The sequence below is a fragment of the Podarcis raffonei genome, chromosome 16 (assembly GCF_027172205.1).
Source record: "Podarcis raffonei isolate rPodRaf1 chromosome 16, rPodRaf1.pri, whole genome shotgun sequence".
NCBI classification, from domain to species: Eukaryota; Metazoa; Chordata; class Lepidosauria; order Squamata; family Lacertidae; genus Podarcis; species Podarcis raffonei.
The window spans coordinates 18,485,388-18,504,659 of NC_070617.1; the positions used below are offsets into that span (position 1 = coordinate 18,485,388).

General features: G+C 44.3%; 2 protein-coding genes across 3 annotated transcripts in view; both read left to right on the forward strand.

Moving 5' to 3' along the window:
- LOC128403916 (T-lymphocyte surface antigen Ly-9-like) overlaps positions 1 to 2,851 on the forward strand; it is a 28,812-nt gene extending 25,961 nt beyond the window's left edge. For both annotated transcript variants that reach the window (XM_053369089.1, XM_053369088.1), the window contains 2 exons: positions 808 to 897; positions 2,534 to 2,851. In XM_053369089.1, coding sequence (XP_053225064.1) covers positions 808 to 897; positions 2,534 to 2,620 — 177 coding nt within the window. In that variant the 3' untranslated portion in view covers positions 2,621 to 2,851. The remainder of the gene's footprint in view (positions 1 to 807; positions 898 to 2,533) is intronic.
- Positions 2,852 to 8,736: 5,885 nt separating this feature from the next.
- LOC128403891 (SLAM family member 5-like) lies at positions 8,737 to 18,891 on the forward strand. The gene is made up of 7 exons (XM_053369037.1): positions 8,737 to 8,920; positions 13,639 to 13,845; positions 14,732 to 14,992; positions 16,607 to 16,729; positions 17,811 to 17,849; positions 18,226 to 18,272; positions 18,594 to 18,891. Exons 1-7 carry the CDS (start codon positions 8,869 to 8,871, stop codon positions 18,717 to 18,719), a joined length of 855 nt encoding a protein of 284 aa, XP_053225012.1. The 5' UTR covers positions 8,737 to 8,868; the 3' UTR covers positions 18,720 to 18,891.
- Positions 18,892 to 19,272: the final 381 nt, after the last annotated feature.

Genomic DNA, 19,272 nt, shown 5'->3' on the forward strand with positions numbered 1-19,272 from the left:
TACACTTCTGAATATCAGTTGCTGGAAAACACAGGAGGGGAGAGAGTTTTCGTGCTCAGGTCCTGCTTGCTGGTTTTCTGCAGGCATCTGGTTGGCCAGTGTGAGAATAAATTGCTAGACTAGATGATCCAGCGGGGTTGTCTTATGTTCTTACGGTCAGCTTGGTTTAACAGCTTATTAAAAACAACTACCAAAACTACATAAGAATCTTCTCCTAAACTCTTCCAAACAATTTTTTTTACCATCTTGAGATCAGGAATCAGCGTGTGTGTTTAAAGTGAGGGGGAAGCTGAATCCCTTCTTCTTCCTTGTCATTCTATAAGGCGGGCTGAGGATAGCCAATGTGGTGTTCTCCAGATGCTGTGGACTACAACTCCCATAATCCCTGGCGACTGGCCATGCTGGCTGGGGCTGATGGGACTTGTGGCCCACCATGTCTGGAAGACACCATGTTGGTTAGCCCCTCTCTAAGATAATACTAAGTACTTTGAAGCTGTCCATCTCTTTGCACAACCACCCTAGGGCACAGTTCTTCAGCCTTAAGTCCCCAGATGTTATTGGACTACAACTCCTGTTATCCCCAGCCTGCTTAGTCGATGGTCAGGGGTGATGGGAGTTGTGGTCCAACAACATCTGTTATCTCAAGGTTAAAGACAACTGCCCTAGGAAACCTGATCCCTCTTTGGCAGGATACAGATTTGAGATTCATGGCAATCAATAGTTGGGCTTTCTCCAGTGATGTTCCAGCTCCACAAGGCCTGTTTGACCACCACCACCACCCTGTAAATTTCTTCTTCTCTTTCCCAGAATCCTTTGCAAACAGACGACGAGAAGATGCGGAGAACCAGAGAAAAGAGTGAGAAAACAATTTACTCAGAGATCACCAAGCCTCAAGAGGCACGTGGATTTTTAAACATCTATTTCTTAGCAAGTGGAGATGGGTTGTAGCATGGAAAGGGGAGTGGGGAAGCTGGATCCATTGCAAAGCCACATGTTACTCAAGGCTGGTGGCATAGAAAGTTGCAAGATCTGTGGTTGCGTTAAAGGTGGGGGTGGGAAGATGTGAGTGGAATCTCCAGGTGTGTATGGGGGGGAGTCACACCACAACACAGCACAGAATGTGGTCTTAGCTGCTAAATTTATTTTCCTAACAGCCTCAGCTTTCATTTTCTTTTTTAATGGAAATGAGCTCCTTGGCTTCCCACGCTTGCAAAGGGGGAAGTCTGAAAAATGCCTCTCCATGGTTGGGAGATGACCCCCCCCCACAAGATTCCCCATAGTCTATGCGAGTGCATTTCACAGCCACTTTGCCCCTCCTTGTGACTAGCAAGTTGCAATAAGTTCTGCAAAGTGGTAAAAAGGAACTTTCACAATGCAAGAGAAGTCACACGTATATTCTCAACTTACCCCATCGACACAGGTTGCATCATTTTCAATCTGCTGCTTTCTTTTTTAATGCAACCTAGGTTTGTAACTAGGGACTCGGGTAGCGCTGTGGTCTAAACCACTGAGCCGCTTGGGCTTGCTGATCAGAAGGTCAGCGGTTCGAATCCCCGTGATGGGTTGAGCTCCCGTTGCTCAGTCCCAGCTCCTGCCAACCTTGCAGTTCGAAAGCATGCCAAAAAGTGCAAGTAGATAAATAGGTACCGCTCCAGCAGGAAGGTAAACGGCGTTTCCATGGGCTGCTCTGGTTTCAGTGTTCCATTGTGCCAGAAGCAGCTTAGTCATTCTGGCCACATGACCCATAAAAACTGACTGCGGACAAACGCCGGCTCCCTCGGCCTGTAAAGTGAGATGAGCGCCACAACCCCAGAGTTGTCTGTGACTGGACTTAACTGTCAGGGGACCTTTACCTTTAGGTTTGTAACTATCCCAGTATTAAACTCTTGACCTTCGCAGACACACATCCTTCTCCTTCTGAATCTGTGAGGCTCAGCTCACCACCTATGGCAGACTTCCCCAGCCTGGTGCCCTTTAGACATTTTGGACCACAACTCCCATAAGCCTGAGCTAGGACAGCCATATGTTGCTGGCACTGATAGGACCATGGCTGGGGCTGATGGGAGTTGTTGGCCAACACCTGCAGGGCATCAGATTGGACAAAGATCTGTGTTGTGTCCACTCTTGGTTCACACACGCTCCTCTCCCTCCTCATTTAATCCCCCTAACAATGCTGTGCTGTAGGTTAGGCTAAGAGGAAGTGACTGGCCCAAGGTCAAGTGGGGCTTTGAACCCTGGTCTCCCAGGTCCTAGTCGAACACTCTCACCACTAGGCTGCTGGGGATGAGCAGCAGCTTAGGATAGCTACTCATACTGTGCTTTTGGCAATTTTGGAGACACCACTATGGGGAAGAGCCTGCTGGACTAGGCAGACACACCTTGGCTTTTCCGGGCAACAGGGCTCAGCTGGTATTCTGATGTGCATTGCTGAATTGGTGCTCATTCTGCAAACAGGCAGCAGTATCTTCCAGAATAGGCAGCAACTTCCTGAACAGCGCTGTGCCTGTGGACATGTGTTTGTTTTCTCTTGCAGTGCGAGGACCAGGACTCCAAGACAGTCTACGAGACAGTGAACAACCCAAGACCTCCTGAAACCACAGAGTACGACAAAATTCTCTAGCAAACCACTGGACCAAGGACCAAGGGGACAAAGCAGTAGCAGAGACTGGACCACCAGAGTGAAATAAAAAATTTAAGGTCTTATATACAGTGGTACCTCGGGTTAAGGAGGAAGGCAAAACTAGAAGGAGTTGGCTCCACCTATCATTGGCTGTTGAGCTTCCTGCCTTCCGCATCCCACTAGATACCACCCATCACAGCAAACCAGGGCAGCACCGCCACCATAAGCATCTCGGAGCTTGTTGGCTTCCTCCCGATGGCCCTAAAAGTCTTTCAGGCAAAATCTTTAGCCCAACTCCTGTATGGCTCTCAAATTAGCCCCTCTGCCAACCTTAAGACCCTTGAAACAGTACAATCAAAATTCTTAAGATCATTATTTGCTACCCCAAAGTGTACACCTAATGCAGTCTTAAGGCAAGAGGCAGGACTGCCCAGAGTGGAATTAAAAGTCTGGGAGCAAGCAATATCCCTCTGGCTGAAAATCCATTACAATCCTAAGGGACTGTTACCTTGCTTCCTGGCCGCAGTTCCCTGTCCTCCTTGGCTTATGCAAATAACTAATAAGATCAAACAAATTGGCCTAAACCCTGAAAACCTTTTTATTGGAACTCTGAATAAGGCAAAAGCAATTATCACTCAGAGACTTTACGATGTCAAATTACAACAAGAAGACGCCCTGCTCCCGGAGACGTATAGATGCTTAAAAGCTTGGCCTAATTTTACAACTGCCCCTTACTTAACTAACATCACTAACGAAGCTTATAGATGGGCTTTCTCTAGAGCCCGCTTTGAGACAATGCCCTCAGCAGTGCTGTACGGCAAATTCACGCGGGTACCAATGCATGCGCGCCTCTGCCCCTGTATGTCTAATAAGGTAGAATCTGTCACACACATCCTTCTATTTTGCGAATTTTATAGTGAAGAGCGAGTTCAACTTATTTTGCCGCTTTTATCAAAATTCATACCCCTACAACATTATTTGGAATCCTCCCCTGAAATTCTACGAAAATACCTTCTGGAAGATTCCTCAAGCTCAATATCATATGAGGTGGCCAAATTTTGCACTTTAGTAATCAGGAAGCGTAAATCTCTTCTGTTGAATGGCACACTGCGAAGTTCCCTTGTGTAATCCTTTTTTTTTTCTTTTCTGATGTTGTTGTTGATTTCTTTTTGTTTGATCTTGTGGTGTTTAGTGTCACTGGCTTTTGCCGTAATAAAACTTGGAAACTTGGAGCATCTCGGAGAAACTCGCTCTTCCAAAGCAGAGCAGAAGGAAAAAATGCACCATGTCAATCACCTGTCTTCACAATTACTTCAGGCGGCCTGCTTTTGCCCACATGGTTTGAAATCAAAGCACTGTGTTTTGCAAACCCCGGCAATCAGTTAATTGTTGAGGTTTGCAAAATGCCTCACACCACCCAATGCAATGTCTCATTCCGTTCTAAAGCAGTCCAAGTTGGTGGCCAGCCTTACCTCTTGTGGGAACAAGTACAGTGGTACCTCGGGTTAAGTACTTAATTCATTCCGTAGGTCCGTTCTTAACCTGAAACTGTTCTTAACCTGAAGCACCACTTTAGCTAATGGGGCCTCCTGCTGCCGCCACACCGCCGGAGCACAATTTCTGTTCTCAACCTGAAGCAAAGTTCTTAACCCGAGGTACTATTTCTGGGTCAGCGGAGTCTGTAACCTGAAGCGTATGTAACCTGAAGCGTAGGTAACTCGAGGTACCACTGTACCATCATTTGGCTATATGCTCTGTGAAGATCTATCTATCTTTCTTTCCTGAACCTTCCAATATTCAACTTCATTGAATGTCCTGCCGGTTCTCATCTTAAGAGAGAAAACTTATCCCTGCCCACTTTTGCTGGTTTAGAATTTGGCTCTTAAACCCACCCAAGTTGGTAGCCGTCACAGTGTCTCTGTCCACCCATCTGTTGCTTTCCACCCATTCATATCTGCTGCCTATTTGGGACCATTATTTACAATAGAAAATATGCACTGGAAGTCAAAATACATGAATATTTGGAGTCAAAATTGAGCAGAAACGTGGACCCGTCATCTGCAGCAGCCCAGGACGGCAGGGTTGTCTGCTTCCAAGGGAATTGTAGAGATCTTTTATGGAGGCCCCTGCTTCAAGTGCCTCCACCTTTGGAGAGAAGATGGATTATCTTCATGAGAAAGGACCCCTCTTCTGCAATGGCATCCACAGAACTCACTCACTTGTCTCCCCTTCCAGATTAATTGGCATTTGATTGATTTTCTTGTAGGTATGTGCATTTTTGTTTGGCACTTTAGGGTAATTTTTTTTTTTAAAGAATATTTATTAAATTTTCCAATTTTTTAAACAAACAAACAAAAACAGAACAAACAGAAACATTAAACAAAAGCATAAAATTCATAAACCATACTTTTAAATAACAAATTTCTCAGACCTCCTCATACTTCTCCTTCTTGTATCCCAATTAAGGTTATTTGTTCAGCAAATCCTTCATTTAAAGCATTACAGCTTGTAACATTACCTTATTTTTCAAACCCTTTTCCCCCCCATCTATGTTCTTTTATATCATTACAGCTAGAAACCTCTCAATTTCAATCCAGCACCATCTAACTTTCTTTAATTTTACAATATTTCTGTAAATAGTCCTTGAATTTTTTCCAATCTTCTTCAGCCGACTCTTCTCCCTGGTCACGGATTCTGCTCGTCAATTCTGCCAGTCCCATACAGTCAATCAGTTTCATCTGCCATTCTTCCAGAGTGGGTAGATCTTGCGTCTTCCAATACTTTGCGATGAGTATTCTTGCTGCTGTTGTAGCATACATAAAAAAAGTTCTGTCCTTCTTTGGTACCACTTGGCCAACCATGCCCAAGAGAAAGGCCTCTGGTTTCTTCAAGAAGGTATATTTAAATACCTTTTTCAATTCGTTATATATCATTTCCCAGAAAGCCTTAATCCTGGGACACGTCCACCAAAGGTGAAAGAATGTACCTTCATTTTCCTTACATTTCCAACATTTGTTGTCGGGCAAATGATAGATTTTTGCAAGCTTGACTGGGGTCATGTACCACCTGTATATCATTTTCATAATATTCTCTCTTAAGGCATTACATGCCGTAAATTTAATCCCGGTGGTCCACAACTGTTCCCAGTCAGCAAACATAATATTATGTCCAACGTCTTGTGCCCATTTAATCATTACAGATTTAACCGTCTCATCCTGAGTATTCCATTTCAGCAGCAAGTTATACATTTTTGACAAAGTCTTAGTTTTGGATTCTAGCAATTCTGTTTCCAATTTAGATTTTTCCTCCTGGAAACCAACTTTCTTGTCCAAATTATAAACCTCCATTATTTGGTAATAATGAAGCCAATCTCGCACTTTATCTTTCAGTTTCTCAAAACTCTGCAATTTCAATCTGTCCCCTTCTAGTTCCAAGATTTCCCAATATTTTGGCCATTTGGCCTCCATGTTAAGTTTTCTCTGAGCCTTAGCCCACTTTAGGGTAATTTTGAATGTTGTGTGCATGTACATTACCTTGTTAAATGACTGTCTGTAATGCTTTGATTTCTAAGGACTTTGAGATCTTCAACAATGAAAAAACATAATGCCCGATTTAAAATAAATAACTATTCCCCCTTTCTTCCTGTCCATTCTTCTTCAGCTGCTCAGTCCACCCTTCCTTGGTTCAGCCATCTCTGCCTTCTCAGTCCCTTCGCTCTCTGCTCACATTCCATGCCTACCAATCAAATGTCAAGGGACAGATTGGGAAGCAATTTTATTCCGTTTGCTTTTAAAGGCAACCTTGCATAATTCACACTTTTCAAGAACCAAGCAACAGTCATCTTTCAAAATCTGCACTTCTTTAAGTTTTGCAGTGCACTTCTCCAGTAATATGTTTAAAAAAATATATATGCCAGGGTAAAGTGTTCGTAGAAATGGAAATGTGAAAGTGAAAATAACATACAATAATGCATTATAGAAAAAAGTATATTAACAGAACTTTGCACTGAAATGTTGGTGGATTTTCAAAAAATCATAAACTGATGTGAAAGTGTGAAGAGCTTAACTTAAAACTGGAAAAATGAGAAATGGAGGGGGACTGAAATCAACAGACTTGCCCAGCTCAGCAATGATGGTCCAGTTCTCCCCTGATGTTCCTTTTGGATACAGAGCAGGCTCCGAAAGATGCTGGTCAGGTGTATTTGCATGTTTTTTTGTCTTGCCAGAGACCAGTTAAGGACTCACCCACATTTTGATCGTAAAAGGTAAAGGACCCCTGGATGGTTAAGTCCAGTCAAAGATGACTATAGGATGCGGCACAAATCTTGCTTCAGGCCAAGGGAGCTGGCGTTTGTCCACAGACAGCTTTCCGGGTCATGTGGCCTGCATGACTAAACCGTTTCTGGACACCGTGACGGAAACCAGAGCGCACGGAAACGCTGTTTACTTTCCTGCCACAGCGGTACCTATTTATCTACTTGTACTGGTGTGATTTTGGACTGGTGTGATTTTGAACTGCTACATTGGTGGTAATAATAATAATAATAATAATAATAATAATAATGATAATAATAAATAAAAATAGTAATAATAAATAGTAATAATACTAAATAATAATAATAATATGCCCCGCCTATCTGGCTAGGTTTCTCCAGCCACTCTGGGCAGCTCCCAACAGATTAAAAACAGAATAAAACATCAAACATTAAAAACTTCCATAAACAGGGCTGCCTTCAGATGGTAGAAGCTGGGGCAGAGTGATGACCCCATAACTTTTCTCATTGCCCTGCAGCTCTGTGCCTTGTCCACTGAATTGGATCTTATCAGATGTACAGAAAATCTGAAGAGAGTTTTTGTTTAACTGAGCTTCAATTCAGTGGGTAAGATCAAATCTTCAACTGGGTTCTGAACCAGGCAGGCAGGCAGGGGTGCAAGGCAAGGCAAGGCAAAAGGGAACTTCTGCACAGACCAATCACTTCTTCTGGTGCATCAACAATTAATTGCACATTAATTATTAAAAAGCCAGTTAAAACTATTTAGTTTAATTAATTAAATAAGATTTATGAACTTGATCTAGTGCTACCAACTTTTCAAAGTCTGATATTTACACCGACTTTGACACTTAGCACCTCCAGGGGGGATCTTATATACAATTTCTCTTTCTCTTCCTCTTCCTCCAAGAATGAGAGACGGACAACTTCACCCTTTCCCTCCACTTATTTTAATACACAAACTTCCTCTCCCCTGGATCTTTTCCGCTGCAAATCAAAAAGCTGCTGGGCAGCAGAGGCAGAGCTTCAGCAGAAAAATCACAGAAAAAATATTAAGCCAGCCGTTTCCCTGCCACTTCTCCTGCTGAGAGGAGAACACAGTGCTTAGCAGCAGAATGCAGGCTTGGGATGGAGAAAGCTCCATCTAAAAAAGGATCTCAAGGAGTTGGTAATGAGGGAGATCTTGGAGAGCCTCAGGTAGTTGGAGCAGACAATTAATTGATTGATATATTTTTTTAATTGGTTTTTCAAATTTGACAATCACATATCCAACATACAACATAAAGTCAACATTCCACAGAATCTCCTGGACTTCCCTCCTCCCCTTTGTGGGTCCTATTGTTAATCATTTCCTCCTGCATCTTTTATAATACTGTAATCCAAATCTTTTACATCTCTGCTATATCCAAAATTCGCCATTAAACTAGAAGGAATTCAACCCATTAATCACTTGCAGAATAATGGATTGAATTTATATCCTACCTTCTTTCATCCAAGGAACTCAAGGTGACACAGACAGGTCTCTCCTCATTTAATCCCTACAGCAACCCTATAATTTGGTGAGGCTGGGAGCATTGACTGGCTTCCCAACTTCATGGTTGAGTGGGGGATTTGAACCCTGGTCTCCCAAGTCCTAGTCCAACACTCTAACCATCACACTACACTGGCTCTCAATACAGAGGGACTGATTATTTGACTCATTACCCGTTAGCAGCTTTGTGTGTTTACATGGCCATTGAAACTTCCTGGAGGAAGGCTGCTTTTGGCGTGTGTGTGTTTTTAAAAAAAAAGTTCAAGAAAACAAATGTCCACACCCTGCGAATCCTGGCCTGCCTTCATCATCTGTAGTATTTCTACAGCATTTCTTCTTTTTAACTCTCTAGTTAAGAGGAAGCGGAGATAGAAAAGGAGGAAGCTGCTGCTTTCTAAATTGTTCACAAGGTTTTGCTCTAGAATCAGCCACAGAAAACAGACTCCAATGCAGACCCATGGAGGATGGCTTTGGATTGTACTGCTATTTCCCCTGACAGGTGAGTTCTGAAGTCAGAAACTTCACAGGATTGTAGGACATGTGCTTTCCAAAAGGCAACCAGCCCAATTCCTTTATCTGGCTGAGTTCTGTCTCTACACTCAGCTGCAGAACAGGAAAAGACAGGGACAGTGGTGGTGGTTTAAGAACATCTGACCGGCAGGAGGACTTCTAGCATGGATCAGCACTTTGGGGTCTTATACCACTTCCCCCAAAGAATCCTGGGAAATACGCTGCGCAGTGGTTCAACGCCCACACATCAGAGGGGAAGTGGAGGCAGCTGGGCTGAGGCAATGGAGGATCTTTGGGTTCACTGACTCTCAAAGGGAGGGAGCTGTCCAATCAGAAGGTCCAGAAAACATAGTCATGGGACAGGCAGGCAGTGTGATGACCTGTTCACTAAGCGTACATCCTGATTTGCTTTCAACGAAGGATAGAAAAGGCCTGCTTTCTCATGAGCACTCATTCTGGGGTTGGTGGGGAGGTTATGTATCTGAGCATCCTTCCTGACTTGCATACACAGAGATTATATGTCCTATTATTTACTTACAATATATGGTACTTTTCAGGCAGACCTCACAAAGTGGTTTACCTAAGGTTGTTACAACTACAAGCACAGATTTTATTATTATTATTCTTTTAAGTTGCAGCAGAATGGAAGTGACAACTCCCACTTATGGGAGCTGGATGGCAACACTTCTGGTTAAAGTTGCTTTGGGTTCCCACAAAAGCGGATTTGTTGCAACAGAGTACTTTAGTCCACTTTAGTTGTGCAAACCTGACTCGGATTCCCAGAGCAAGTAGCCCTCTGAGAGAGTGCAAAGTGCTTTGTGGGTAGCTGTTCATGTGGGAGTGGTTGATTAAACACCAAAATCACTTTGAGCAGGAGGGGGTAATTCCTCCAAAATTTCACAGCTGGAATCTGCTTGCAAATTTAATTGTTTGTCTTTTAAAGATTTGCACCTTAAAAATGAAATAAGGTGTAAAAAGCACTCAGCTTCACAACCTGATATTTCAAATATTGCACATTTTCTCTCCTTTCCTTTAAAAAGCCATGTGGGGTGTCTAATTTTGATTTGATTGTCCGTTGCTCAGGCCAGAGATTCCTCTGGAAACCCTGCTGCTGCTCGGGGTTGGTTTGTTTTTTTTAAAAAAACATGTATTCCATTTCAGCCATTAGCTACAATTTAAGAAAGGAGGAGGTAAAGGAGGAGGTAAAATAGGGCTACATTTAATGCACATTTAACAATGCACATTTAAAGCACATGACTTCCACCAAACAATTATGGGAACCGTAGTTTCTCTTATCACAGAACTATAATTCCTGGCAATCTACAGTTCCCAACGTTCTTTGGTGGACTCCATGTGCTTTAAACACTGGTCGTGCTTTAAATGTAAGGTTCATCCTAAAGACTGAAGATGGTGGTTTTTCAACATGCCCTCTTATCAGCCTCCTCCATATGCCAGGCTGGAATGAGGCAGCAAACAATCCCAAAAAAGAAACGTTTGTGGTTTTGTGGGACTGCTGTTTTGTAACGGCAACAAACTGCAATAAGCCCAGGCATGCAGGCCGGAGCAGATCTGTGCAAGAATAAAGGAAGCAACCCAAAGCCCCATTGCTGCTCTGTCGCTGGTTCGTGACATGCAGATGGAGCCAAATGGGAGCTGCCTTTGAATTTCCAGCTTTCCAGTATGACCCCCTGTGGCGTTTGCCCTCCTAGGTGGGTCACAAGGAAAGGGTTAAATGAGTGTGAAGTGGTGATTGGCTAGTGGGAACCCAAGGGGAGGAGTTAGAGTTGGAGTTGTTGGAAAGTCAGTTGGGAGTTGGAGAAGGAAGAGGAAGGATAAGTCTGTGGGTTGGTCGAGTTTTGATGTGAGAGAGTGAGAGAAACTGATAGGAGGAGTCAGTTGGGATAATCAATTAGCAGTTATTAGGAAGGTATAGGCCGGTATAGAAACTAAGGATAAGAAACTGACAAGAAAAATTAACTGAAACCATAAACTTGTTCATGCTTATAAAATAAACTTGATTATTTGTTTTAATGTTAGCAACTGTCTGGACTCGCTGTGTAACCGAGAGAAACGGGTTGGTGGCAGAGGGGAAGTGATCATAGTGGTGGCACAGGGATCAATAGACCATCAAACATCTGGGGACCCTGTGTGATCGTCACACCCCCTTCCCCACACACTTAACAAGCACTTGCCAGGAATTTGCAAGTGGGGAGAAGAAAGTGGTCTTGTGCTCAGATCCTGCTTGCAGACCTCCCAGTAGAGGCACTTGGAAGGCCATTGTGAGAACAGGATGCCGGACTAGATGGGTCTGATCCAGCCATCTTCTCACACTCTTATACGGCTCACAAACTTGCAAACATATCTTCATTCAAACCCTAATGTGTAGAAATCTGCTGGTTTTTCCTTTTTTCAAATCCGAACTTCTCAAGAACTTTTCAAGAGCAATGGGGTCAATGGACCGCTGATGCTGTAGTATTAGTGCTGAGGACAATGTCCTGCTTTTAGGTCTCTGTGTGTGCATTTGTTCCAGGGAAATTTCAAACAAATTTCAAACAAAGAAGCTTTAGAAAGCTGCATGCTCTCCGTGCAGCCCTCTTAGGAGTACTGAGTTATCTCTGCTTTGCATATGGGGAAGAGGCGAGGCTTTGCAAAGAACAAGAGTTGCCTTCCAAGTACGGAAATGTGGGCCCCCGAGTGGCCTCAGGATCACAGGGGTGCTGCTCAAAGCAGGAACATTAAAGAGAAGTTAATGAGCCAGCTGGCAAAGCTGCCAGCTTTCGCTCTGCAAATCCCCGCCAATCCCACCTCCTTGCATTAAGATAGTTTTAATTGAGGTGAGAATATTCACACAGCTAATGTGCCAGGGGCTCCCCAGCACTCATTGTTTTCAGAAATAGCTGACTTGCATTCTTGCAACAAAAGAGTATTGGGTACCAAAGAGATCCTGCCCACTTGGATACCCAGGAGAAGGATCTTGCCATCCCACTTTTGCAGGGACTGTTGCTTTAGGAAAATGGTCACTTCACCCCCTTGAATTGTACAAAGATGGGCAGCCAGAGGGGGATGGTATTCCTTGCCTGAAAAAGAGGGGGACCGGTGCGCTAACTCTAGGGGGTCAAAGACACCTTGACCCCCTCAACATTTGTTTTAGGGGGGGCCCAATCTTGAGGCAGCCCTCAACACTTGAGTGTTGCAGCTCCAGTGTCTAGCTCCTCCAGAATCACAGGCGCTTTGCACACACGCAATGTACATGAGGTAACGCGTGCACGATGTGTGATGTGAGTGGTGTCTCATGCACACAACATGCGCCCGGCCCCCTCAATCTTGGGGGCAAACTGGCATCTCTGGAGGGGAAGGCAGTCCCCTTGTTAGATCCCTACTCAGCCCATGCAGCTGGCCAAACTGCCAACCAGCTCCCTCATTCTGGGATAGCTGAAGTGGATAGTATCATCCCTCCATGTGGTGAGGAGAATTTTTGCTGCACATCCAGTATGGTCAATCCTTAAAGAGAACCTTTTGATCATCTTCCTTGAGGACTCTAATTAATCTATTACCAAACAGGCAGTAACATATCTGAACGTTGTCACAGCTCTCAGATCTGCTATGACTATTAGTTTCTAGCTTGTCATGTTTAATAATTAATATTTGGTTCTCCCGAGGTTGTGTTACTTTATATTTTGTACTTCGTTTAATGATCGGCCGGCCGTTTGGTTGGTGGATTGGCTGGTTTCTACCACTGGTATAAACTCGGATGGAAACTCTCCCATATTCTCAGCTTTCAAAACATGGCTGAAGTTTAACATATGGGGCGCTGCCCAAATGCATCTTGGGAATGCTGTGTGTTGTTATGGAACCAGTTATAAGAATTCTAAGATCTCAAACATGGAATAAATGTTCATAAACCACAGTACAGGAGAGCAATCCTGAAGCCTTTTTGACTCTCCCAAATTGACCTCAAATATTTCTCTGCAAGGAGGAAGGAAATGGGAAAAGCTTTCCAATTAACTTTGGACTGTCGGAGCTCACACTCCTACATTGGCTCCCAGTACGTTTCCAAGCACGATTCAAAATGTTGGTGCTGACCTTGAACGCCTTTGGACCAGTATACCTGAAGGAGTGTCTCCACCACCATCGTTCAGCCCAAACACTGAGGTCCAGCTCCGAGGGCCTTCTGGCGGTTCCTTCACTGCGAGATGTGAGGCTACAGGGAACCAGGCAGAGGACCTTCTCGGTGGTGGCGCCCGCCCTGTGGAACGCCCTCCCATCATATGTCAAGGAAATAAACAACTACCTGACTTTTAGGGTACTGTTTAGGGAAGTTTTTAATGACTAATCTTTTAATGTATTTTTGATATTTTATTGGAAGCCGCCCAGAGTGGCTGGGAAAACCCAGCCAGATGGGTGGGGGTATGAATAATTTATTATTATTATTATTATTATTATTATTATTATTATTATTATTGTCATCATTAAATCTGTTTTTAGTTTATTGCTGGTTTTTCTGTGTTTATTGTTGTTTTGGACAGTTTTTTCTGATAATTTTATTTGTTTTATTATTGTTGTAAACCACTCTGAGAGTTTTGGTTCTGTTTGCGATCAAGCAATGTTCTAATTTTATGAAACAAACAAACAATCAAACATTCTGCTTCATCAGAAGGCATATTCGAGACATCCCCATCGTTAACATTCCTTCCTTTCTTAATCTAGCTCATCAAGTAGAGGAATCAGAACATCCCTCCAAAGATGGCCAAACAAAACATCTCCAAGCTGAGTTTGTCAACGCGACACAGCAACAAAACGAGTCCTTCACATTGTGGCCAACTTATAATAGAACAGACCCCTCCAATGGAGTCTTGGGTATCATCACTACACTGCCTGACCCTACTGTAAAGAGCGAAACAGAATATCAAGGCAGTAAGTGCCAGATGTGTGTGTTGGAGACCCCCAATTCCCCTCCAAGAGCTACAATTCACAGAGTGGTTTCACAGTAAATCCCTCTTCACAGGGAACTTGGGGGAACTGTCACTCCGAGAGGTTTATAGGGGCCTCCTAACAACTGTCAGTGCCCCTAACAACAGTTGCCATAATTATTTGGGGGAACCTCTGACTGTTTATAGAGTGGTACCATAGCAGTTCGAAAGCACATCAGAGTGCAAGTAGAGAAATAGGTGTACCGCTCTGGCAGGAAGGTAAACGGCGTTTCCGTGCGCTGCTCTGGTTCGCCAGAAGCGGCTTAGTCATGCTGGCCACATGACTTGGAAGTTGTACACCGGCTCCCCCGGCCAATAAAGCGACATGAGCGCCGCAACCCCAGAGTCGTTCGTGACTAGACCTAACAGTCAGGGGTCCCTTTACCTTTACCATAGTGTTTTAAATGTATGATGTGAATGTGGCCTATAAGTTGATGAGCACAAAGCTAATAATCTATCTCATCCTACAGGAGAGTCTTATCAGTCACTAAATATTAGGTATGATAGCTAAACAGAACCTCCATTTTCGGAGGCAGTCTATCCCTGCCTACCAGGTGCTGAGGGCATAATAACAATATTTTATTATTTATACCCCGCACATCATATCAGTTTTACCACAATGCCCCAAGCAAACATTGTGCATGGGCTGTTTAGAGGATTTCATGAAGTCTCTTGTCTGCCCACTGTCCTATGTTGACATTTGGTCTGCTCCAGCATATCAGTTTTACCACAATGCCCCAAGTATGAAATGGATTCGTTATTCAAAAACAGCTCTTATGATTTTGTCCAACACATAAAGTGACTGAATCTCCTACTTTTCTCTCCCGAAGGAAGGCTGCTGAAGCCAACCATCACCATACACTCAGTGAATGGGACCTGCAATGTCACCTTGAACTGTGTGGTAACTGGAGGGGAAGGAGAGGACGTGACTTACGCCTGGTCGACTTCTGAAATGGGGACGGTTCTCTCTGAGGGGCCATCTCTACACATCACTCAGAAGCCCCCAGATCAAACCTGGGATTACACCTGCACTGTGCGCAACAAGCAGAGTCAAAACTCCAGCACTGTTTCCCTGAGAGATCACTGCCATGGTGAGGCAAGCTGCCATATTGAATTTCCACAAGGGAGACGCACAGAAGCCCACATCAACACTGCCTTGTAAAACAGGGGGGAGAGTGGCAGTCTATTCCCAAGAGACTTAAAATGTGACTGTTAGTGGTTATATCTTGCCTGGCTACAGAGAATGCCACTCTTCCCTGCATCTCTTACTATTGGCTTAGTGGGCATGATGTCATGGAATGTTCACACCTGAGTGACATCAGGCACCTCAAAAACCCACCCCACTTGCCCCAAAACACAAACCCATATTTTGTTTCTGGGTAGCGGGGTGGTATTTTAAAAATCCTAAAATTATCCTAGACAAGCTCAGGCTACCAGAAACTTTAGAGACTGCTTTCGCACTGCTTCTTTTCCAGCTCAGAATGGCCCTTCCCAATGAGGAATCAACAATTCTGGGTTTCTGTAGCTTCCTCATGAATTTCATCTGTGGATGAAAAAGTGGATTGGGGAGGGTGATTCTGAGCTGGGAAATGACCAGCAGGGAAGAGGTTAAGCAGTCTCTTCCTTCCATCCATCCACCCAGCCTTCCTCCGCTGGGAAGGGCTTCTTCTGCCTGCCGATAAATGTGCAACCAGAATTTGCCATTACAGTGGAGCCTTGGTTTTCGAACGTCTCCGTCAACAAACCATTTGGAACCCAAATACCATAAACCCAGAAGTAAATGCTTCCATTTTCGAATGCGCCTCGGAAGTCAAACTTCCAAGGTGGCTTCTGTTTTGAGTTTCTTTATTGTATTGAGGCTTCCGTATTGAGTTTTCAGTTTTCGAAGGCTTCAGAAGTTGAACAGTCTTCCAGAACGGATTACGTTCGAAAACCGAGGTTCCACTGTATATGATTCCCATCTCAAAACAGTGACAGTCTGGTGCCCTGAGACCCCGATTGCTCAGGACTGCTTCGGCTTTAAAGAAAAGTCTAAAAGGAAATAATACAGTGGTACCTCGGGTTACATACGCTTCAGGTTACAGACTCCGCTAACCCAGAAATAGTACCTCGGGTTAAGAACTTTACTTCAGGATGAGAACAGAAATCGTGTGGTGGCGGCGTGGCAGCAGCAGGAGGCCCCATTAGCTAAAGTGGTGCTTCAGGTTGATAACAGCTTCAGGTTAAGAACGGACCTCCAGAACGAATTAAGTACTTAACCCGAGGTACCACTGTAATGGAATCCCATGAAATGCATCATTTGAGCCACAGCCTACGAGCAAAGGAAGTGGGAGAGTTCAGAGTCCAAAAGAAACCAGCTTAGCAGCAATACCTGGTGGACCATTATTGGTACAACAGTCGTGCATTTAAATGAGCCATGCACAGGAGAAATTCCTTGGTACTTGTGGTCTCCCACTGCTTAAACCCTCCTTAAAGAGCTTGAGTGGTTTGTGGCCCGGATACCTTAGGGATACTTTCACCAACCTGGTGCCCACTGGCCATTTTAGACCACAGCTCCCATCAGCCCCAGCCAGCATGGCGATATGGACATTCTGGTGGTGGCTGATGGGCGTTGCAGTGTCCATCAGGAGATATTTACAACACCCAGCAAATTTTGGTTGCCATATGTAATCTGAAATTCACTCTTATTCACTCTGTTACTCCAGATCCTTCAACTCTCAATCAAGGAGCATCAACATTCTTGTACGCTAAGTACTTAATTCCACTTTTGCTCGTTCTGGTCCTATTGCTGATCCTGTTCCTCATGTACAGAAGGAAGAGAGGAAGAGGTGAGACTTGGTGCTTCATTTGCTTAGCAAAGAAACTTCATGGCTTCCTGTCAATTTGTTTGTTAAGGGCCCTGAGAGTCATTAGGTAAAAGGTAAAGGTAAAGGGACCCCTGACCATTAGGTCCAGTTGTGGCCGACTCTGGGGTTGCGGTGCTCATCTCACTTTATTGGCCGAGGGAGCCGGCGTACAGCTTCCGGGTCATGTGGCCAGCATGACTAAGCCGCTTCTGGCGAACCAGAGCAGTGCACGGAAACGCTGAGTCATTAGGAGGCATCTTATTTTCTTCCCAGATCTGCAATTCTCAGAGTTCCCTGAGAAGAGGGATTGGTTGTTAAACCACTCTGGCAACTGTAGCTCCACAAGGGGACATGGGGCAGTAGCGGACCTGGGGGGCAGGTCTGAGATTTCAGCAACACCCTGTTCAACATAACAATTTGGTGCCCCCCTCCGCCTCTCATCTTCCATTCTAGCTCATAGCTGCGGAGCCCCCTGTGGTGCCCCGAAGGCTCTGCCCTAAGTCCGCCTCTTCTAGGGGTCTCGTAACAACTCTCGTTGCCCTTAGCAAACTACAGCTCCCATAATTCTTGGTGTGATTGTGGCCAAAATGGCAATCCTTAGGAAGGGTGGAGGTGGAAGGAGAGCCTTTGAGTTACAGAGCCCCCTGGTGGGTGGACATGAGCGTGTGCTACAACTCCGCTTCCTCGACACTACAACTTCCATTAGTCCCAACTAGCACAAGAACCACACTGGGTGAAGCCAACAGTTGCCAGCAAAAACATCTGGTGGGCATCAGGTTGACAGATATGCTGTGCTGTGCCACCTAGTGTCACAGAGTTCATCCTTCGTTGCAAATTCACAATGCCTTGATGTTATCACTCAAGGAATATTCTGCCCACCGCGCTATGAAACTTTCTGGCAGTTGAATAACTAAACTGATTCTCTTAAATTCTTCAAGGATTTAAAAATAGATACAGTCTATTTTTAGATCTTGCATTTCATCTTCCCTGCTGTGCACACACACAAGTTTTATTCTCAGTATTACTAAATGAATATATTCTCTCTCTCTCTCTCTCTCCATAGGAAGCCATAGCAGGACAGTATCTATCATTGAATCATCAGGTATGAAAATATCCATGCAGAGCTTTTTTAACAAGTCCAGTAGAGCCATGTTTTATTACATTGCTAAGCCTCTACAGAGCACCTTGAAATTCATTCTGCCTAAATTACCTCAACAACCTTGACAACAGCCTCCAAAGGCAGGCCAGTATAACCCATCACTGGAGATGGGAGATGCTCAGAGCTGAGGGCTGACTGCAGATCAGGTGTGGGGAAGCTTTGGCCTTTCAAGTGCCACTGAACTACAGCTCCCATCATCCCATGCCCTTGGCCATACTTGCTGGGGCTGATGGGAGTTGTAGTTCAGCAATGCCTGGAAGGCCAAAACTTACCCACAGCTGTTGTAGATAATTGTCAATCTTTAACTTTTGATTTGCAGATTCCGACTTCCCTATTCCAGAAGAGGCAACGCAGCTGAATCCTGAGGTAATTTGGCTTTATATTACCCCTGGCAAGGAGGGACCCAACCACTGCTTCCTTTCAAACTATGGTAGAAAGGCATCATAGCACTTTTGTGAAAAAGAGCCATGTAGAAAAGGAGTAACGACACGAGGGGTGTATGTTCATTTTCAAAACCCTTCTGTTCCAGTTTTCAAGCAAGACTGCCTCAAGAAGTGGTTCAAATCAATAATTATATATTTACGGACCATTTGTGTTCCAACATAGCCACAAGTGCCTCCCATGTTTCTAGGAAGGGGGATTTTATCGTTTCTGCTTTTGCATTCCTTTGTTCTCCTCCCCCCACAGGCCTTCAAGCCAATTCCCGAGGAGCCTCTGGAAATGGTGAAAGTACCAACTATAAATGATAACGAAGAGGCTTCAAGCGCACAGGGCCACCAGCCAGATGCTCAGGCAAAATGTGGACTTCCCTAACCCAGGAGGCCCATCCAAGTTCCTTTTATACAGGGCAGCTGAAAAGCTCTTCTTTCCAACACATTTTACCAACATATGGGAGCCTTGAAGCAGTTGCTTCAATTCATACTATTGATTTTAATTATGGCATGTGTTTACCTTAAAGTAGGATTGGAGCCCCGCATGAGATCACACACACGATTGAGGGGTCAATCCATGAGTGCAAGAGGAAGCATTTATTGAATTTTTGAATGATCTTTTTTTAAAAAGCCAGATATTTATAAACTAGCCAATGTGCCCACATTTTTCAACAAGTGCTCTTTCTTCAGGGACAAAAACACTAATTTATTTCCCCCAGCTACTGAATATTCTTCTTCATTCTAGCACACCTTCTCCACTTCTTCCTGAGGAGACGCAGCCCTGCTTTTGCCTTGGCTCAGAAAAGGTTGGCTTGTGGGAGTTATTGGTCTTGATGATTGTACTCTCTTACCTGGCAGTTAGGTCTGCAGATAGCCGGCGTTTCTTTTTTATTGTTACATTTTTATTATACACGAACACAAACTAAACAAACACA

Bases quoted from the DNA above. Each gene is read 5' to 3' on its own strand.
- LOC128403891 (XM_053369037.1), top strand. From the start codon at position 8,869: ATGCAGACCCATGGAGGATGGCTTTGGATTGTACTGCTATTTCCCCTG. The intron at 8,921-13,638 runs GTGAGTTCTGAA...TTCTTAATCTAG, and splicing joins ACTGCTATTTCCCCTGACAG to CTCATCAAGTAGAGGAATCA. The intron at 18,273-18,593 runs GTAATTTGGCTT...CTCCCCCCACAG, and splicing joins CAACGCAGCTGAATCCTGAG to GCCTTCAAGCCAATTCCCGA.